The 23,142-nt window shown below is 41.9% G+C and overlaps 1 protein-coding gene across 1 annotated transcript in view; it reads right to left on the bottom strand.

The window, feature by feature from the left end:
- The window catches only part of KDSR (3-ketodihydrosphingosine reductase), a 281,528-nt gene that overhangs the window by 253,275 nt on the left and 5,111 nt on the right, over positions 1 to 23,142 (bottom strand). The window contains exon 2 of the mRNA XM_069219441.1: positions 2,876 to 2,965. Within this exon, the coding sequence (XP_069075542.1) occupies positions 2,876 to 2,965 (90 nt within the window). The remainder of the gene's footprint in view (positions 1 to 2,875; positions 2,966 to 23,142) is intronic.

The following is a 23,142-nucleotide window of genomic DNA, read 5'->3' as shown; positions in this document are numbered from 1 at the left end:
AGGGTGTATTAATTTGGAAGTAAATGTACAGTAACCAATTACTTTACTGTAGGATTATTCTCCCTGTGTCATATTCATTTCCTCACACTCACCCCCATATACTTGCTAAGCTCGATTGGAAGTGCCATTCCATTGTATTACAAGCCCCACTTAACTGGACTTTTCCTCAACAAACAAGCAACATCCCTTAACCATCATTAACAATATAAGCCACGCTAAAGGAATATATTCCTCCAACGGAAGACTTCTTTGTAGACAGGCCTTTCAACACCAACAATACGCTCCTGCAATTTCTGGACTATTACACAAACTTATTAATTTGCCTCTGGTCCATAATAATTCTCATTTCATGTGATGTTTATTGTTTACTCGCTATGACCAAGATTCTTATATAACGGATCCTACAACAAGTGTACCACAGTTTTGCTCCAAAATGGGGAAAAAAATGCAAATTACTTTACCAAACTATAAAATGTAGGTAAAGCATCTACATGAACAACCTTCTGCCTGAATTGCCATTCTGTTCAACATTCTACCAACAGAAGTCCTTGAAGTTTGCCTAAGCAGTGAAGGTATTGCCACCATACCTACGCTGGAGGGAGGAGACACTGAAGCGAGGATGATGAAGACAGGGCCTCCATCTGAAACTCCATTAGGACTTTTGCTATCAACGATCTGCCAGTTAACTTCATGAGCCCTTCCATTTGGATGATAGTAGGGGCACATGACAGTTAGGACTGCAGTTCTGGTTGTGTGAGTTGAGGAGGTTTCTAGATTAGTGCTTCCCAAACTATTTAGAACACAAGCCAATTTTTAGAATAATTACCTTTCACGACTCGCCTAGCTTTACAGGTATAATTGCTTGTGCCTCGTTTGAGATAAAGCCTAAATTCTGTTCCTTCGAGAGAGGATGCACGGATAATCCTAACCTTGACAAATGTGCAGCTTCTGTTTTCTGCTGATTAATAGTGTCAGCCTCAGTTTGGGACTGCAGTCTGTCCTGTCTGTCTTGACACTGGCACATGCCGCTCTTTAGGGCCAGAGTGAGATTGGGGCTTGGCTACACAGACAATTTATTGTAATTACTTGCAGGCCAGTAGTAGGGCTGGACAGAATCAGTCACATTTAAAGTATGTGCTGGATTTGTAACTCACTTGTCCACAGTCCTACTGAGGGGGGGGGGGGGGGGAGGGAGAAAGAGAGAAAGAGAGAAAGAGAGTTTCTCCATTCTATTTAAATGTTACAGCAGATTAACCACCAACATATTTCCTCATCTTCAGGGAGAACAATCTCTTGATAAGAATCATATTGTGGGAATGTTCTTGTCGAAAATGGACAGACATGAAGATGTGGAAATGTGTCAGTGGTTAATCTGCTGTAATAGGATAAAGCCTGGAGTTTCACCACCCACCATAAAATAAAAATATATATATATATATATATATAAATAAAAAATAAAAATCAGCTTGTGACCTTCAGTTTGGGAAAAACTGTTCTAGATCACTCCTGCACTTCTGTCTTTCCCAGATTGCTACTTCTGTTGGGATGAGAACAGCCAGGTTCAGAAACCTCACACCTTACTGTTCCTGTGTTGTGGGTATTACAGTTTAGTGACAGCCCTTGAGTTTCCTGCTACAAGCATTGCTATACATATGCTGGGCAATGAGCTAGGCATTTAAAGCTATTATGTCTGTTGGTTAATTAATGACTGCTGAGCTCAGGCACCCCACACTACCTCCCCGAGATGCCTGTGAATGCTCACCGTGCTACCTTGAGTGAATTAAAGGAAGGATTGTACTAGACCCAGATTACAGACCTGTAGTGTGACAGCCTTATGACACCAGATGAGGCCTAGATTCCCTAGTTTGCCCTGTGGTCACCTGAACGGTGTCTGACACAAATGATATTTTAAAATGTTATCCTCCTATGTAAAATAATTGCATAGACAAAACTGAGAATTGTTAATACCCACACTTAAAACTACTTAAACAAGCATTTGCAATGCAACAGGTCTCGCATCTGCTAGAGTTAGAGCTCTTAGCGCTGTAAACTCCTAGCTAGACTTTTCTTGCCACATAAATTGAAAGAAAAAGAAGGAGCACGATCGTGCTATGTAGAATCCAGCGTGATCGCTCTAAAACTGAAAACCAAAAAAAAACAACGTGATCGCGCTGCGTGGAAAATAGAGGGATAAAGTAGTGGAGAAACCAGAAAGAAAACATGGAGCCTCTTATGTTTTCAGTAGTTGGCTGGTGCGCTCGAGGAGGGCTAGACAGCGGAAAAGGCATGATGTATGCATGCCTTTCACTAATGATATCAAGCAGATTTTAAAAGGCAAGCCCACGATCCAATAAAAGTGACATGTGTGACATGAGCGTGGTTAAAAGCCCAAAGAGAGATTACAACAGGGACAGAGCACTTGTGCGCTTGACCCTAAAAATGAGTGTTTTTTGGGGGGGGGGGGGGGTGGGGGGAGTTAAATAATTTTGCAGCAAAACTTCTATTAGTTAGGTTATAGCCAGAATAAAATATACAATACTTAAAGTGGAGAGTATGAGGAATGAGAGACAAATTATAGACAAACTATTCAGTTTATGTGTAACAGTCCAGAACTCGCAAGTGAGTAATGTTGGTGTTCAACAGTCTGCCCAGGATGAAATGACCTTCCAACTGGAGGATAAATTCCTTTAAGGTGGCTTTGAGTGTTATGATGGTTATGAGAGAATTTTGGTTCATTGTTGAAAAGACCAGTAAAAAGTGGTTTGTATTACAATGGAAGCTATTTCCAATAACACTTGCACTTTCATGTGTCAAAAAACACAATTACCCAATGAAATAAGCCTAGGTGTAGCATTAACAAGTGTTTGTTTTTTACCTCGTCTCGAGCAACAAGAGTTATGAATGCACCTTGTTTATAGCATTCCATTGCTATACATTTCCCAATGCCACTGGAACCGCCAGTCACCTGCAGAAAACAAAATGTATTACTCAAACTGAAAGAAGAAAAATAAAAAACAAGCCTGAAAACTATTTTTTCTGGTCTAATAACATGTTAAATGCATCTCAAAACTCAAACAACAAGAACAATTGCAATGTACCTATTAAAACAGGGAAAGTGATTCAATAACACATGTTTGGAGTAAAGGTAAGGATAAGTCTATAGTACAATAATTCAAGTACATATTTTCTGGGCTGAACAGAAAAGATTTAAGAAAAGACAGTTCAGGGGTGTGGAATTTCTCCAGGCCAACACCCAGGAGAGATTGTTTGATGTCAAGGACAAACAGTTTTCATGTTTAATTTGTCCCTGGGACAAGTAGCCCCAACCCCTGCAGCACAAACACTTTGGCTGACAGTTTACAGTACCACATTATGGAGCGAGGAGAGAAACTGTGTGCAGCTGAGGTAATGTTTATAACCATATGTTAATGCTGTTTGAACTTGTACTTATGGTGCATTAATGCAAAACCTTTATTATTATTGTTAGTGCTCTAAGTAAACGTAAGCTTAGACTGCACTACTGACAGTGGTTCTAGTAAAAATAAAATGTGCACACATGTTTACAAGTTTAACAATATGAGGCTATGTATAATGCTTCCGGAATGCTCTCTCATTAGATATCTACAGAAGCTTGAAAACAAGAATAATGATTCTTTGCTTTCAAAAATAAAATGTTCAAGAAAAAAAAAAAGCAACTAGGAAAAAAAATGTTTTGCTAAATTAATTTGAAATTCTGGGTACCATTCTTTTGAAGCATAATTTAGTAAAACGTGTTGAGGCATGTTAGTATTTCCCCAAAAAAACAGTCATAATGTAAAAAAAGAAAAAAACAGTGTAAATAGTTTTAAGAAGATTATGGGAAACACGCAAATAAACAAGTATTGCCAAAGCCAATAGGTCCAACATTGGTGGCCAATCTCTTGGTTTTGTCAATGAATGTCTTGCTTGGATATGTCTTTTGTAAGACGTTATTGTTGTGGGAGATGCCGGGCCCTCACCATTATAATAAACATAGGCAAAAAGCAAACATTATGAGAATTTTAATAAAAACAAAAGGTCTTGGTTAACGCCAGACCTAATTGAGGGCACAGTTCTTAAAGAAAGTCACAAAAGTGAGGCTATGGTATATGTCTTTGCCATGGTGCAGATTTACGTATTTCATGTAGTCGCAAGAATTTACCGAAGTAGACCAGGAAATCATACTCCTTGAATATATTTATGAACTATATTTTAGAACAAGCAAATATGCATGTGTAGATTTGCTCATGCAAAATTCTGTTGAGTGTTTACAAATTCACTTTCTATAACAGCCACTTTTCCCCAGCACTGGAAGAAGTTTTACTTCTGTCCTTGTCAGGAATACAATTTCCAAACTTTAGTATTCAAGACCTACTTTAGTATTAGCACTAGCATAATCATAGAACCTACTATCAGAACTCATTGTAAAAGAGAGTGCTGCCAGAAGTTTTCGCTGCACCACATGGCGCCAAAAGGGACATTAAAAAAAAAAGAAAAATCTAAACAGGAGAAGTAGATTTATGAAGCAACCAGTCCCATGGACAAGTAGAAAGTTTATTACATTCCACACCCTTGAGAGTTTGAGGCCTTCCAACATTTCTGAATCTACAAAGAATGAATTGAGAATTTGGACATCCGTCTGTCAGTCTAAAGGGAATTGCCGAGTCTACAATCCTGAAGCATGTTGAGGATGATATCAAAGGATATAAAGCCCACATCCATATAGTGTGGCAGGCTCCAACGTGGGGCTCTTCTAACAACTGGAAAACCTCTGAAGAGGCACTACTCAATCACGGACTTCAATGTCAGTTTGGTCGCTAAAGGTTTCATTAATTGTTGGGGATGATACAGAGTCATTATTTTCCTCTTCCACCTCCTACACGGGCTGTAATACATTCGTAAAGGTCTTAATGAGGATGTTTGACTTAAGAATGCTCAGCAATGTTCCATAACTTTGCCATCTAACTTAAGAACCTGCTCTCCATCTGGAAAAACAGATTCTCTTCCACCATACACAGCAAAAAGGCATGGAAGGACACTTTGAAAGTAACCCATAAACAGAGGATCTTGACACCTTTTTGGACGGAGAATAAATATTTCTCTTGTTTACACAAAAGGGACTTGAATCATAAATACAGCACTGTAGAATGCACATGATTTAAATAACTGTCATTCAAACCTTAACCAGACTAGCTCCCTCCTAGCTTTAGAGAACCTGTGAAATTTCCTCAGGCCCACTATCAGCATAATTCCATCATCCAGGGCTTGTAAGGTCAGATGACCAATTCGGATGAACACCGAGAACAAGTCCTGAAAAACTGGCATGTTCCTTTATTCATTAAGAAATATTTGTCCGCTATCTTCCGTGCAGGCAAAACGTTTTCAGACTCTTAAATGGAGCTTCACCCTCATTGGTTAACGTCCAACAAAGAAATCTAATGCAACTGCAGTCACAACTGAAATGCCATAACCTTCCCAAAGACCTTGCTCTTGGTAGAACGTTATGCAATGGGCATGCAGTGCTAGGCTGTAATGGATCCAGGTAAGGTTTCATCTGAGGAGGGTTGTAAATGCATTTCTGAAAGCAAGTACTCCAGGTACAAGAGACTGGCATATATGCGGGACAAAAAACTATGGCCTATATGTATGAAGACATTTTTCAGTTCTTAATGGTGCGAATTGCTATTTTGGGTCACTAGGAAATGGAAAATGCCATTTTGGCATGTACAAAATTTTTATCTAGTAGAAATCACATTTTGAAAATCGTTAAATGGAAAGTCCCAAATAGGGATTTCCAAACAGCAGATTGCTAACACTAAGTACAAAGGATTTCCTAATTGAGAATGCGGTTTAGGAAATGCAAATAGCATATATCTGGAGCTGGTGGTAACCAGGTGCAATCTTAAATAAAAAAAAAATAAACAAAATTAAATCACCCAAAAGGCAACTGGCTCATACAGAACAGCAGCTCTGTGTATCTTGGCGAGGAGGAGGATTTTGGCTGGTGGGTTGAGAAGGAGGCCAGGATATTTAGGGTGAGGGTCATTAACAGAATGTGGAGGAGATATATGAGAAGCGCAGACTCAGTAGTGAGGTAATTTTGGAATTAATTGCTCAGTCACAACCTCAGCTACAGACCCAAACAGTCAGAAGCAATGGAATTCCGTCACATGTGCAGGTATAGTGTTGTCTACACCTTTTGGTTGGAGGCAGTCACCAGGGAGTCGTGGTAGGAGTGTTACAAAGTGTAATTCTAGGTCTTGTCACAGGCTTCTGGGGACCATGGCTAGCAAAGTAAACAAATGTTTACTAAATATGCCCTAATTTTTGCGACAGACCACAGTAATATTTTACCGGATAGCAGTTTCCCAATGTAATTGGCTTTGTTGAGAGCATACATAGTGCTATATGCCCCCATGTGAAAATTAATTCATATATAGAAATATGAAAAGCAGCTATTCGCACAATGTACAGATAGTGTGTGATGTCTCACAGATCACAACTGACCTTGTATGCAGATTTCCAGGCAGCACCCATCATTCCATGTTTCACCACAGTGGGATACATAACCAACTGTCTCAGGGTGAATTAGGCAATGGCTTATTACTTGGTAAGGGAATTGCTAGCTCAATGCATACATTGGCCAGAACTGTTTGTGTAATGTAACCTAATGGTTTATCCTTCTCATACTCTTTAAGGAGACAGTGCATATGCCTTGCGTCCTTGGATACTGACACCATACTTGACTTAAGAACCAGAAGTGAATGATTCAACAGGGCACATAGGACAAGACAGTCAAACACTGCAGTTATCGCTGCCTCCACAAAACTTTACAGAACTGAAACCACCTAATTTGGATGGGCAGAGTTAGAGGTCTATTTTCACTGTCCCCTCACTGCCAGCAAAACCCTAGCATGCAGGGGACAGTGACAACTGATAAATTCTACCCTCGCCATGGGAGAGAACTCTCATGGTGATTTTCAAACCGAAAATCCCAATTCTGGATTGTGTGTGTGAAAATAATAAAGAAAACAGATTTATGCCGGGCTCCGTCATGTTGATGGAGCCAAGCACCAAACTATAAGCAGCGTTGACAGAAACCGCTGCAATAGCAGTTCCGGAAAATGTTTATGAAATGACTGCCGGCTTGGCAGTAATTTCCAAATTTGATGGGTGGAATAGTCTCAACCTGGCTGACGTTAAGTCCTCCTCCAAGCCAACGGAGATTACTCCGTCCAACAACAATTAAATCGGGTCCTTGGACTAGTCATGCATTGCGGCTTGGTCAAGCACAACTATTCATCAACAAGCTTTGTATGCATGCTTGTGATGGATCGTAAGTACTAACGGGGATTAACCAATGAGAGGAAGTGGAATAGGTAGTGTCATAGTTGGTAACTTCCAGCCAACTACAGCTTGGAACTGGGGTGACTGGCAATGGCTCCAATGTGGCACGAGGCCAGCCTGGTAAGACATGCATGCCTCATGTTTTGCCCAGATTCCCCACATTATAGTGACACAGTTTGTCAGCCACTGCATAGCTACCAAGAAATCTTTTGCATGGTCTCGAAAATGCTTTGCCCATAACACAGGGGCACTATGATTTACTGCATCTAAAAAAACAATTTTTTTTTTTTTAAAAACTTACGCTGTCAAATACGATCACCTATTTTTGGCATTACACATGCTTAGCCACCTGTATCCGTAATGCCATGCGCCATAACAGTAGTCCAACCCGGGCTATGGAGAAGACCTTCATCATACTACCTAATGTAAACTATGAGCAATGCATGCAGTGCTCTTTCCAACGAAGTAGAGATAGAGCTGTGTTAGACAAAATGCTGTGACCCCAGGTATGAGGTCGTTGGATATATGTGCAGGAATACCATGTCACCAGCAAATACCATTTCCTGGCCGGTATCCTTTCACACAAATCAGTCTATTACAAATATTTTCCCCCAGAATGGGGATTATCATGTGGGCTCCAGTAGTACCAGATCCAAATACAGATGCGTTGTATCTATTTTGAGGACAAATCCACTTTGATTTGCCACATGGTAGTAAACTGAAGTGGGTGTAAGGCAGTGAAAGAAAAGCAGAGGAGGAATGCTGGCAAAAGGAAACATTCCGTGCTCCTCCGACATGGGAGGGTGCCAGGTGGGTGGCAGTGATAAAAGCATAGCTGCATTTGCAACCAAAACCTAAAGTAAAATGACTTTTCCATTAGGAAATCGCAATTTAGATATTTCCTAAACTGCAATTTCCTTATTGTGCTGCAAATCTGTAGAAAACCGCAATTAGAGGAATACTCTCCGATATACATTTCATGATGCGATTTCATAATCGAATGTCTACAAATTTGCTATTTGGAAATCGCTAAACCAAACTTTCAGACATATGGCCCAACGCACTAAGCTAATGTTGCTTAACAAATTTTACTCAAAATAACTGGGATTACACGGTTATGGAACAATGCATACATATGGGAGAAATGTTAAAGGAAGAAGTCCAGTTTGAGTAAATTAGCCTTTTTTTTTTTTTTTAAACACGAGCAGCATTTCAGATTTTTTACCTGACTGGACCAAACGAGGATTTTAAGAGTGTGAAACTGAAAATCCGAATGCCAGAGTTTTGAACTTCAGCAACAGCAAATCAACTCAAGATTACATTTTCAAACTGAATTTTTACCCGAAAGAACGGTTTGGTTAATTTTTTGATTAAGATGCATTTTGAACAATTATGTATAATTTTGCGGTAATTTCACATTATTATGCTACGGCCAATTATACTGGTTTCACACACCAAGGGCTACGCACTCACAGACATATTCATTGGGAATGTATGAATATGGGGGGAAAAAAAAACTAATTGTGTTTCTTTGTATCACAATGGCCAAAGGAGAAGTTGTCTCCCAGCACCCGCACCGGATAATGCACTTTACACAATACATGCTTATATAAATGTTACAAATCTGCACATTTCGGCTGCATGCATTCATAACAATAGCTGGAAAGGTCAGTATTAGTATGAGTGAAATGTACACCAAGGTCTGCTGCTTTCCAGGTACTAGTAGTTGTATAGACTTCGTTTAAATTCTTTCAGGGAGACAGTGAGGTGACATTTCCAGATAAAAGGGCTTTTCAAAGCAAACACTTACTTACGCTAAAGAGTTTCTAGTCAAAGAAAGGATCTGCTTCATGTTATGTGCTTCAGCAGCCTGGTATCTTTAATTTAGTTGTTACTAACCATTTGTGCGTCATGGCTTTTTGTAGCATTTTTAGCTCCTATCTTCAAAGCCCACCCAGACCAAACTTGACAAAGCCACAACTAGCCATGCTGCCATACGGGTGAAAACTAAAGACACTCATCCAAGCTCTCTATGTCAAACCCTCCACAAGTATCAAGATTACTGGGGAACTCTCAGGTCCCATCCCAATCACTAGAGACAGGCGCCAAGGCTGCCTGCCCCCTATCATCCCTAATGTTTGCACTCTCCATGGTGCCACTGGTTCAACACAACACACAACCCAGACATCAGGGGGATATTGGACCGGTCGCTTTAAGGTGGTCTTTCCCCAAACTTTTTGCCCGCTTTGCCTCACTTTTGCTGATCAGGTTTTGTTGGCTTTAGGACTCTAGCACTGGTAAGCAGTGGTAAAGTGCCCACAGTGCATGTGCTCACTCCCCTGACACGGTAAAATTGGTGTATCCACAAATGGCATATTTAATTTACTTATAAGTCCCTTGTCAATTGCACTATATGTGCCCAGGGCCTGTAAATGTTATGTTACTAGTGGGCCTGCAGCACAGATTGTGCCACTCACTTAAGTAGCCCTTTAAATACATCTCAGGCCTACCATTGCAGAACTGTGTGTGCAGTTTGACCGCCATGTCGACTTATTTCAAACCCTTTGCCAAGCTTTAAACTCCCCTTTTATTACATAAGCACCACCCCTACGGCAGGTAGCCATCAGAGGAGGGTGCTATGCAATTAAACACAGGGCGTATACTTTTAAGTCATACACATCAGGGTAGTGAAAAACTCCAAAGTTTGTTTTTCTCTATGAGACCTACCCCTTTCATAGATGAACAGTGAATTCCTTGCTACATTTTGTTAGAAATGGGATTCCTGGTTGGCTAGAGTAGGCACCTAAGCCAGGCAGAAACCACCAGTATAGTCAGGGTAAGGGAGCTACACAACCTGCTCACCCCCTTGGTAGCTTGGCCAGAGCAGTCAGGTTTATCTCAGAGGAAATGCATAAAGCATTTGCACAGCACACCCACACCAGTGACATAGTAAAAACACTACAAAAGAGACTTCATATCAGGTTATATAAAAATAAACTGTATTCCATATAAACCATGGACCAAAACGACATAAAATCACTAATTACTTTGCCAAACAGGCAACTGTTGAACCATAATAATGCTAATAAAAGAAGCAGTTCTACATTGCACAGGTCATCACCAGCGCTAGTGTTGAGCAGATATTGTTTGTTTGCCCTGACAAGGCAAAACATAAAACACCACATCACAATGAACACTGGGAGCATAAAAACGCAGTCGTACATAAATCAAGGAAACACTACTGTGCATGAACAATCAAATCAGATCTACTTAGGATATTAAAAAATGGGAGGGGGGGGGCGGGGTGCGCACAACACACCACTCCTGTCAGAAGGGAGACCTTGCCCAGCCCCCTGCAGGTAAATTAACCACGGGCATCTGCCGTGAACGCGGCAGTTGAGCCTTTGACGTCTGCCCTTATGTACAGGAGAATGCAGGGCGGGGAAGAGGGCGTCTCCTGAGACTATGCTCAGGCTGAGGGGCACATCTCGCTCACAGCCATAAGTACAGTGAAAGGACCACTTTCTAAAAGTGGCATTTCTACAACAGTAATTTAAAAAAATCCACCTACACCAACAAGTAGGATTTCTCACTACTATGCCTAACATAATAAACATGCCCCTGTTACTCTTCAGAGATCAGAAATTACCACTTAAGACACATATAAGGGAATTCCTAATGCAAACGAGAGGGGCAGCACTCACAGCAGTGAGAAACCACTATTAGGTTTTACCAGGACATGTCACACAATAAAGGCACATGTCCTACCTTTTACCTACACATAACCCTGTCCATAGGGCTACCTAGGGCATACCTTAGGGGTGACCTTTATGTAGAAAAAGTAGAGTTCCAGGCTTGGCAACTAATTTTAAATGCCAAGTCAATGTGGCAGTGAACTGCACACGCAGGTTTTACAGTGGAAGGCCCGAGACATATCTGAAAGGCAAGCTGTGCTGCAGGTCCGCTAGTAGCATTTAAAATTACAGGTCCTGGATATATGGGAATACCACTTTACAAGGGACTTAGAGGTAAATTAAATGTGCCAAACAGGTGTAAACCAATCATACCAAGTTTAAAGGAGAGAGCACATGTACTTCAGCAATGATCAGCAGTGGTAAAGTGCCCAAAGTACTAAAGCCAACAAAAGAGGGTCAGGAAAAGTGGAGAACGAAGGCAAAATGTTTGGGAAGGACCCTCCAAAAAGGGCCAGGTCCAACACATTTAATGAAGTGTACGTTCTGATTCAGAAGGAATAGATTGGTCATGTTTAGTACCTATGTAATTGTAATGATGAATCCTCCTTAATGGTAAAGTTGGATTTAATATTAAAATTTTGAAAATGCAGCTTTTGAAAAGTTGGCATTTTCCTGGTCTTAGCTCTGTGTGCCAGCAGCCTATCTCCAATACATGTCTGGGCTGAGGTGACAGCAGGCTTCCTGCATTCCCTCTAGACAGCCTCACACAAAGGAAGGGTAGGTGTGACTGAGTGGCAATCTGCATGTTGAAGGGTCATCCTGGGCAGGATGGGAGGGAGGAGCTGACCCCTACACTTGAATATGCAGCTTCCTGCTTCCACACAAAGAACTGCTTAACCCCCTGTAGTCAGTCTGGAACCAGGGCAGGAAGGGAGGACCTCTGTGCACTTTAAAGACTCTTCTTTGAAGTCACTGGACCTGTGCCACTACCAAATCAGTACACTTCACTTCTGGGCAAGTGGATACTCTGACAGGAAGGACTGCTGTGCTGCTACTCTGCTGGACCGCTGCTCTGGAAACCTGATGTGCTGACCTGCCTGCTTCCTGCTGCCTTCTCTGTCTGGGTGATAAGGACTGGACATACACAACTTAAACCTAGAGTGACTCCAAGACCTTGCCTGCTTGCCTCCTGTTCTGAGGTCTAAGGGGCATTAAAGACTTCCATTAACTCTACAATAACACCTGGATTCTGCCAACTGTGAATCTTCTCTGGCAATTGGTGCCAGTCGAGGCCTGGGCCCTTGGAATTGGGTTTGCCTTTGCTGAACCAGCAAAATCCACTCTTTGTACCAGTTGTAATCAGCTCATCTCCTTCAAAGCCATCGCATCGCTAATCAAAGACTTTGCATTGCCAAACGACTCACTGTTGATGCATCTCTACCTGTGTGGACCGGAACAGACTCATCACCTGCATCCAAAGGGATCATCATCAATGAGTCGCCTCCTCTGCTCCTCGCATCAGGTCCTCGATGACGCATTCTTCAACCAAAGGTACTTTTTCTGTGGAACAAGGTTGGTCCCTGTATCGAACCCGCACTCCATCGCGGTCAACTTGACTTTTCAGATCTGACCTGGTTTACTGCGACAAGTTAGTCCCGAATGGCATTTTAAGTTTCTAAGCACTATAGTTTCAGATATTCTTTAAAGATTAAATATCTTGACTTCAACTTACTGTCAGTTTGGTCTTGTTTTACTCATAAAAATAGAATCTATTTTTCTAACTTGGTATGGAGTCTTTGTCATGTTCACTGTTACTGTTTTAAGTACTTCACAAATACTTTACACATTGCCTCTTGAGTTAGGCCTGCCTACTCTGTGCCAATCTACCAGAGGGTGAGCACAGGTTAAATTATGGTGTTTAACTGACTTACCCTGACTAGGATTGGGGTCTTTACTTGGGACAGGGTGCATACTTCTGCCAACTGGTAACCCAATTTCTAACAGGGGACGTTTAGTAGTTTTAGTGAAACACAAAATTGTTATTATTTGAAGAATATATTTCAATGTTTCATTACAAACCCAGAATAACCTTTGCCTGCCCTGCCCTCTAGTAAGAATTCTCTAGGTTCTCAGCAGTCTTGGATTATATTATATATAAAAAAAAATGTGTGTATCTCAGAGAATGAGGGTGGCAACCCCCTGCAGAGGACCTAACAAAGGATACCAGTGGCTGACTTCGCCTGGATTGAGAACCCGGGGGAATTCATCCGACACCTAGGATCAGACATCTACAGTACCAATATTCTCCCAACTGCAGACCCTTTTTGAAAGACTTGGATCGCTGGGGAAAACTCAAAATGGCACATATGGGTCAAATTGTGAGCCTGAAAATGAACTCCCCTCCCCCTTGTTAGATGTGGCACAGACACCACCCTTACGATTCTCAGCTTTAATCCTATCTCAAATTCAAAACAAAATGGTAAGCTTTGTTTGGAAGGAGAAGTCGTCCAGATTTCCTAGAATCAACGCTAGCTCTGTCTATGACTGAAGGAGGCCTACTTTATATATGCTCTTGTGTCCATGTGGCCCAAATACATCCGGCATTAGATTTGAACTACAACGCAGATTCAGGTAGAGGAAAAATTGCATCTCGCCACCCAAACCATTTCCCTATCACTTATTCTTTGGCTCTTGTGGAAGCCCCATCTCAAACATATGCCCTTTCCTACTTTCCACAACTATTTTGCTAGACTATTGGTAACAGGTAATGTGTTACAAAGGCCCTATAGCATATCCTTCATATGACACCATTCATTTATAACCCCTAACTTCCCACCAGGACACATGGATCCCTCTTTTCGAACCAGGATAATTTCAAGCTCTGCCTAGACTTGGCAAACTCTTTGAAGATAGTGAAACGCTGACTCCAGAAGAAATTCGCCAGCGCTTCTACCTCATCGCTTCTGTCAACTTCAGAATCACTCAACTGAGGCACAGGGCCTCAAAAAGAGATATAAAAGTGAAACTCACTAGAGCACTTACCTCACTCAAATCTCTATTCATAAATCGGAATAGAGAAGAAAAAAAAACATTTCATGGCTCTGTAAAAGTCTAACAGTTCAAGACCCAAGACAAATATGTACTAGTATGAAGACATGAATTAAAGAAACAGATCCAAGAGGCCTCCTGATAGAGATTTGGCATTGAGCAATCAAAGCATCAGTCTGTGTGTTCAAAAATGAGAAAAAGCTAACAAAATAGAACCTTTCTTGTGCCTCCCACAGGAACGATTAAAAGCAATGTTTGGAATATAGGAGTGGAGTGGGGTGTCAAACGTGCACTTGAAAGACTGCAGGGTGAGAGGTGCACGTTATGTTTGGTGGGGTTTGTCAAATCATAACATTCCAAAGAGAGATCAGATCCCACATAAAAGTATGGAGTTAACTATGCCACTACAGCCCACGAGGTTTCTTCTAGGTGACAACGTTTCCAGTCCCACTTTACATCTAGGCAAACTTATCTCCAATTTCTCCTCCTCTTACTAATGGGGGGAGGGGAGCAGGATCTCATTTTCAAAATACATATTGTTTCTGCTATAGTCCATGACAGGGTGTATAGAGCTTATATAAAACATAGCTACCTTCACAACATACAATGAGTGATCACAGATACACAAAGACCGCACCTGCTTACTCAACAGCTATCCCGCTGCTGGGCCTGCCGACCTGTCTGGCAGAGATCTCTTCTAGCAATGTGGTCCAATGGAAGCCTGTTGGTTTGGCCTCATTGAAAGAGCTGTTCGAAGATGGCCTCATTTTGAACTTCACAACCTTGTCCGATCAATGCGGGTTACCCCCTGGTAAATCAATTACTTATGGGAGGATGTGGCTTGAGATTCAATAAACCTGGCAGCCTCAGGGACCCCCTACCCATCTCACACTATTGACACTCCACACAATAGGTTACAGGAAGAAGCGGATTGCTTTGCGGTGCAGAGGGTTTCAAGATCACACGGGTGCTTCCTTACAAACCCTTAAAAGTAGCTAGAAGGCAGAGCTCCAAACTGTTTTCAAACACAAGATGTGGCAGGCAATGTTGCAATATCCTTCTCACTCCCCACAATGCCAGAGTTAAATTTATACAACCTTGAGTCCTTCATGAGGCAAACTTTACACCTCTAAATCTTCCTGTGCTATTCCCTGGGGATGGTCCCAGTCTTCTCTAGATGCCATTCAGCACCAGCATACTTGACTATCATGCTCTAAGATTGTGCTAAGTTGCTGACTTTCTGGTCTACTCTCAACACTCCCAGAACTGACGGAGCGCTGATCCAAGATTCCCCTTCAGTTGTTCGGCTACTCCAACCTGAAGAAAGTAAACTCACTACCCGATTTCTGGATCTTGCTTTTCTCCTCATATGCCTAGCCATCACCCGAAGCAGGAAATCCTCATCAGCTCCTGTTCCCAATCACTGACCTAGAAGGCACCCTGGTACTGGCCCACAATGCTTTGGTTTCCAATGATGATCACCAATCTTGAACGAACACCCACAACTTATGTGGCATATCCAGTCCCTCCACCCATCCTCTTAGCTACTATACACACCCCCTCGTGGTGGACAGAAAAATGGATGTCTAGTGCTGTTGTAACACCCTACCCTGTGATATCCAGGGATGTGGAATTTCTATCGCCCGACGCACGGGACATCTTGTTTGGGGTCAAGGGCAACAAGTTTTTATGTTTACTTTGTCCTTGGGACAAGTAGGCCCAACCCTCTGCAGCACAAACCCTTTGGCTGCTTGTTTACAGAGAGTGGAACTCTCCGCAGTTGAGGTAATGTGTTTCCAAAAGATAATGCTGTTCGAAGCTGTACTTATGGTTCATTATTTGAAAGCCTTCATTAATAGGGTGAGTGCTTCAAATAAATGTTTTAAGGTCACACTTCACTACTGACGTTGGTTCCAGTACAAAAAATATAAAATGTGTATACACATGTTTGAAAAGTTTAGGCTATGAGGCTAAGTATAATGCTCCCAGAATGCTCTCTGATTAGATGCAAATGAAGTGTCATATAGTAAAATGTTTTGATGCATGCTAGTATTTCCCAAAAATATTTCTAATGGAAAATCAGTGTAACCATTTTCAACACGATTATGGGAAGCATGAAAATAAACAAACACTGACAAAGCCAACTGATCTGTCATAATTTTATAAGTCTTTTAGTTTTATCAATGCGTGTCTTGTTTTGACATGGCTTTTGTAACACTTTATTGCTGTGGGAGCTACCAGGCCCTCAACATTGTAACAAACACTGGCAAAAAAAAAAAACGTTTTTGAACTCTAAAAGCACACGTTGCCACCAGTGGCATAACAAAGGCCCTGCAGTCGCCCTCCAGGGGGCCCCTTCAGCACAGCACCTGCCCTGAGTGAGTCTGGAGAGGGGGCTCCTCCATGTTCTTTGCAAAGGGGCACCCTCCAGTTTCGTTACGTCACTGATTGCCACTGTAGTTCCTGACACTGAACAAAACTACTTTGTGTGCCAATATGCTCCTTGTGGAAGAGCAGAATGCGATCACTCACAGTAAAGCCAGCCGAAAGAGAGAGAAATAGAAGTTTAATAAAAACAAATGTCTTTGTTAACACCAGACCTAATTAGGGACCAAGACCCACATGTAGGTAGCTTTTTGCATGCCGCAAACAGCGACTTTCGCTGTTTGCGACGTGCAAAAAGCACATTGCGATGCACAAACCCAGTTTTGCGATTCGGTAACCTGGTTACCGAATCGCAAAACGGGTTTGCGACTCCCAATTAGGAAGGGGTGTTCCCTTCCTAATTGCGACTCGCAGTGCAATGTAGGATTGTTTTGCGAACGCAAACCAATCGCAGTTTGCACCCATTTCAAATGGGTGCTAACACTTTCGCAAAAGGGAAGGGGTCCCCATGGGACCCCTTCCCCATTGTGAATGTCACTGTAAAAAATTTTTCAGAGCAGGCAGTGGTCATGCGGACCACTGCCTGCTCTGAAAAAATGAAACGAAAACGTTTCATTTTTCGTTTTTGTAATGCATCTCATTTTCCTTTAAGGAAAACGGGCTGCATTACGAAAAAAAAAAAAAAAAAAACTGCTTTATTGAAAAGCAGTCACAGACATGGTGGTCTGCTGTCTCCAGCAGGCCACCATCCCTGTGAGGGCCGTAATTCGCAAGGGGGTCGCAAATTGCGACCACCCACCTCATGATTATTCATGAGGTGGACATTTGCGAAGCCCTTGCGAATCACAGATGGTGTCAGGGACACCATCCTACATTCAGATTTGCGACTCGCAATTTGCGGGTCGCTAATCTGAACCTACCTACATGTGGCCCCAAATTCTTAAAGAAAGTCACAAAAGTGCACCCATGGTATATGTCGTACCCCTATAAAATATTTGTGAACTGTATTTTAGCATGGGTAAATACGCATGTGTAGATTTGTTCATGTGAAAATCTATTGAGCATTTGCAAGTTCATTTTCCCTCCAGCCACTTTCTTCCCAACCCTGGAAGAAGTTCTAATTCTGCCATTGTCAGGAGTAAATGTCCAACCTTTCTTATTATGGGAAAATATTAAAGAGAGAAGCTGGTGAAAATCCTTAAAACATGCAGGTTAGTAGGTTTGCAGACTCAAAGGCATTCCAGCCCTGGAACTATTGCTTACTGCTTCCTCCAGCCCCTTTATGCAGATCTGCAGAAAGGTGGCAAAATAAGGTAATTGCTACAGTAGGGATTGAAACTGCAAGTATTCAATCCCTACTATGGTAGTAGCCCTGGCATAATCAGAGGGGCTATTATCAGAGCTCTTACATAATGAGATTGCTGCCATAATTTGGCGCCACACTACATGGCACAAAAGGGACAAGTAGATCTTTTTACAGGACAAGTAGATTTGAGAAGCAACCTGTCCCCTGGACAAGTAGATATTTTAATAAATGCCACACCCCTGGATATCTATCTTTGGCTACTTGCATTGGGACACCTTGCCCTGCCATGACCACACATCACTTCAGACCTCCCCTACACCCTTGCTGAGTTGTTATTATTTACTCATCTGTGAATGAGTTTGACTGCAATGCCATCTTTTCCTGTAATAACGCTGAAGTACTACTAAATGGACAGATAAGTGATACTCATGATGCAGTTTACTTTCTCTGTAAACACTAAAATCAATAAAAAAAGGTTTTGAAAAAAAATAAATAGGCAATCACAGGTCCTACGGAGCAATTAGGCAGTTGTGTCCAATGTTCTTAGGCATTGCCAAAGTTGTGACCTCTCCTTACTTCCAAGACAAGACTACAAGACTATGAACGGTTCTCATGAGATCATGTTACGGTGCAGTTGGTGCCCACACTCTCGAAAGCCACAAGCCAACAACATCAGTGTACAGAACGCCCGACATCAGTCTGTTGCAGCAGGGTCAAAGACTCTTTGAGGCCAACAATGACCCAGTCACTGTCCACGAGTGATAATGTTTATTTGTTTACATACTATGTTATCATTCCAGTATCCATGCAGTATGATATTCTAAAATGAAAATAAAGTTGTTTAAACAGAAACAATATTGGAGTATACAGACAATAGCAAAACAGCACTAAGAAAGGAAGCAATGTTGCACTGTTCAGCTGAAGCCGAAGATAGATTATATGTACATATAGGCTCAGTGAAGGGAGCCACGATGTAGTTATAAAGTTAGTTAGGTTAGAGTTTCAATATAGCCGATTTGAAGTAAAATTGGCAGTTTGCCGAATCTGCACGAAACCTCTCCCTCCCCTCCAGAAAAGTAATAAAAAGTGGAGTCATCCATTCCATCACTGATGCTTGTCCCTCTCAAATACTAGAATCCTGAAAGATAGGCTTCAAGATGCATGCCTACTCCTACCAAGCTGAGAAATTGTGGACTGCTTGTCTTGGTCAGTCAACATGTCCTATAGCGGCCTCCAGCCCTTGAAAGTGTCCTGTTGTGAGCTATTTGACACATAAAAAAAAAAAAATACAGTTATGGCAAAACAATTACAAAACTAAAAAGAAAAAAAAAAAAACAAGCATTTGCAATGCAACGGTCTCGCGTTTGCTCATGTTAGAGCGGATTGCGTTGTAAACTCCAAACCCAACTTTTCATCTATCGGCAAAAGTGCTTTTATGTATGTAACCGAAAAAGTTAAATTAACTGTGTAAAGAGCTCGACTTCTGCCAAGCGAAATCGCGCTAGGAAAATAGAGAAAAAGTAGTCCACGTTCCGACAGAAAACAGCGAGCCTCGCATGTTTTCTGTACTTGGTTGCTGCGCTGGAGGAGGGTTAGCCACCGGAAAAGGCATGACGTGTGCATGCCTTCCACTAATGAAAGCAAGCACATTTTACTAGGCAAGCCCCCGAACCAATCAAACACACTGACGTGACGTCGACAGGGCTCCTAGCCCTTTTCTAATAACTAAAGCGTCTAGCTGCGATACGCATGCGTGAGCGCATGCAACGCAGACTCGACCCTAAAAAGAAAAAAAGTTTGTCCACTTTGGCTCCTTCATGGAAAGTTTCACGCTGATCAATCAAGCGGGGGCCAAGAAAAGTTACACAAGACTGGACATTTAGTGCTAGATTACTACCCTGGCAGATGGGATACTCTGTCAGACATCCCTTCCGCCATATTAAAAGTTCCATTATATCCTATGGAACTTGTAAAGCGGTGAGCGGGATATCCGTCACGCTTATGATGGAGTATCCCATTCGCCAAGGTCATAATCAAGCCCTCAGTCCTGCGGTACAGTATAAAAATTCAAAACATACAGTGGCCCGAGTAGTCAAAGCAGCTTATATTCCCATTGGCCATTTCATTATTGTAGTACCGGGTCGCAGTCCTGCGGTACAGAAAATCTGATGGACTGGCTGAAACATATGAGAAAATGTTGTGGTCATCATTGCAGGCCTAGGGGACTGAGGGCCTGATTTAGAGTTTGGCAGAGGGGGGTTACTCCTTCACAAACATGACAGATATTCCATCCGCCGTATCACGATCCCATAACAGCCTATGGAGATCGGATAGCCATCAAGTCTGAGACAGAGTAACCCATCCGCCAAACTCTAAATCGGACCCTCATTCATGGAGTCCTGAAAAAGATTTGTAAAGGGCCCATCATTGGGTAGGGTGAGCACACCCTGAGGAGTGGTGGTGAAGGGGAGGCGTGAAAGAGCTGATAGGGACACCCAGTAATTAAAATGGAAGACAACCTGTTTTTGTTGCTGGTGCTAAAATGGTGTCATTGCAAATGCAGCATTGCCTGTTTAAGATCCCTTGAACTGAGTAAATGTTATAAATCACCACAACAGAGACTTTGGAGCTGCAGAAGTTAAAATCCTAGTATATGGCGACGCGCCTCCGATTCCTGGCTCCTCGCCCCACAAATCAGAACCTGCATTCCTGACCGAGAAACAGGCAATGGCGGATTTGTATTTTCTTACAATTACTTTTACAGGGATCGTATCCACTATCTTTTTCCCCACCTACGAAGGGGTGCTGGAGTTCTGGTGGGGAAACACTTAGGAAGGCATAAAAAAATTCAAAGGGGCCACTCCACTTTTGGTGGGAAGATACTTAGAGATACTGCAGCACCCGAGATTTTCCAGGGCTGTGAATAGATAGGAGTATCCACGATGGGGGAGGTAATGAATGAGACCCATACAGTCTCATTCGATCAGCTAAAGACCTTATTCCACCTACACAGTCAGTAAGTTTTACATTACCTCCAACTTAGCCATGCTCTACACTCAAATATCAAACAGATGACTGAGATCCACGATTTTAATCCCTACAAGCTTGACTAATAATGGCTGAGAGAGACTGCAAGCTAATATACTTGATTTTCCCAATAAACAAAAAAGAATTGCCGGCTTATCACATGCGAATCGACAATGTGCTATGATGGTCCCTAGAGTGATAGCCATCGCCATGCAATTTGGGCTAATAAAATTGCAGATACTACATACTGTCTACATTACCTAGTCCAAACTTTGGGCCTTTGGGAAGATTCCCACTCCTGACTGTCTTAGGTGTGGGAACAGAGAAATCGATTTATTTTCTATACTATGTGGACATAATCTGTACTTCGGAGCTTTTGGACAAGAGTGTTGACGATATTGGGAAAGGTGTCGGGAAGGTCCCCAAGTCCAGAGCCCAAACTTGTACTGCTTCATATTACTGAAAAATTTGACTGCAATCTATATAAAGGAGGCCAACCTTCATCTGGGGTTGCTGATAAAGAGTGAGATCATAAGCGAGGGGAAGTGTCACACTGAAGAAGGGGCCTACAGGATTAGATCACTGCATAGTTTTATAACCGCCTATTTATGAACCTAAAAGGCTACCTAAGCAAGCACGTTAAAGTCTGGACTGATTGGCAAGATTACAGGAATTACAATTGGAGAGGAGGAAATCTGGGAATTCAGGATGGTTTAATTGTTCCATTTCTGTCCCCATTTAGTTTTGGAGATGCAGACATCAATTTTGTTTTTTGTCACAGATGCAAAATGACATGTAACATAATTGAGAACCAGTGAGAGCTCTTGGATGCCTTAACTTTGCTCACACAATAATATTCCAATGGCTGGAAGTTACTTTTGTTTAGAAGTAATCGAAATGCGCATGCCTTAGCCTGTTACAACAGCACAGTGGGGCCCACTAATCCTCCTGTGTTTATTGTTTTGCCTTCATGATAAGATGTTCTTAGATGTACTCAAATATTGTCGTAACAAAAAGCCAGACCTACTAGATTTGGCAATGCTTGTTTTTTTTCTTCTATTATTTGAGGCAACCCTTCAGCTTAGTTACATTGTTGTTAATATTAATGGCGTGGAAAACCTGAGTATTTTCAACTTAGTGTACAATGGAGGTGTACTGTTTAGTTCACTGTATCAAAAGGAGACAAATCAAAACTACACTGCATGCATTACAAACACTTAAAAGTCTAGCTACACAAATCTCAGGCATACGGTCTAACAGCAATTAAAGGGGCAGAAGCTAAACTTGCTATCTTCGTGGTGATGTTGATTTAAGGCTGGAACATGGCTCCATGGCCTTTTTGTAATCTATGTAGCAGGGAAGGAACACGCGTTAGCAAGTACAGCTAGACCGCAAGAGCTGAAAAGCTGGAACGTCTAAGAGTCATGTGCTGTGAAACAGGGACTCCATCTGACCAAAATATGTGTAGCCTCATTTGAAGGCAAAGGTACTCAGAATAACCGAAATCCTTTGGTCTTAAAATTAAAACTGTGGAAACACTTCAATGATTATGCTCTTATAATTTGGCATAGTTCTGTATACAACCTTTGTGGTTTTATAAATGGGTGAATGTACAACGCTTCGACTTTCATCTGTGTACGATATCACAGGCCAAGGATCAGGAAAATCATGAAGCCAGGTTATATCTGTGCAACAAAGAAGTCCTCCAGGCTCCTGCTAGGATGGTGAGGAGGTAGGAGGGCACAAAGTGTGGCAGCACAAGATGCAGCCTAGGAGAACATGGGGAATTGGAGGTTGGAATATCATTAGGCATTAAAAGGTGCCATGCTGTTCTAGCCAAGATGGTGGTCATTATTATTCTACCTGGGATTGGGAATTCCGCTTTCAGACAGGCAACAGGAAGTGCAACTAAAAGATACTTCGGGGTAATTACTGGCAGAGACAATGCAAAAAAACACTGTGAACCTGCAGCCAGTGTCTGCAAAATTGCATGTTGGTGGGTTTCTCGCTTGCTATAGAGTTCTTGCCCCTGTACTTGTGCCTTATTTGTTTACTTGCACTCCCCGCATTTGCTTTTCTGCTGCTCCTGAATTAGACAGTCTGTGGTCGTCTTCCAAGCTGATTCCTTTATATTAGGAGTATTACAGAATCTGTTACAATCCATAATTACAGGCCATATGGAGGTATTTTATTGTGAAATAATTTGTCCTTAAAGTTTTGCTATAGTAAACATTCTTGGTGAAACTATCATATGCTGCTTTACGTTTCAAGATTGCATTTTTCTGAGGATGGTACAAAACATGAGGGGCATAATGG

This window comes from Pleurodeles waltl, chromosome 2_2 (assembly GCF_031143425.1).
Source record: "Pleurodeles waltl isolate 20211129_DDA chromosome 2_2, aPleWal1.hap1.20221129, whole genome shotgun sequence".
In the NCBI taxonomy this organism is placed as follows: Eukaryota; Metazoa; Chordata; class Amphibia; order Caudata; family Salamandridae; genus Pleurodeles; species Pleurodeles waltl.
The sequence above is the reverse complement of the archived record's forward strand: the minus strand, read 5'-3'. Positions and strand labels throughout refer to the sequence as shown.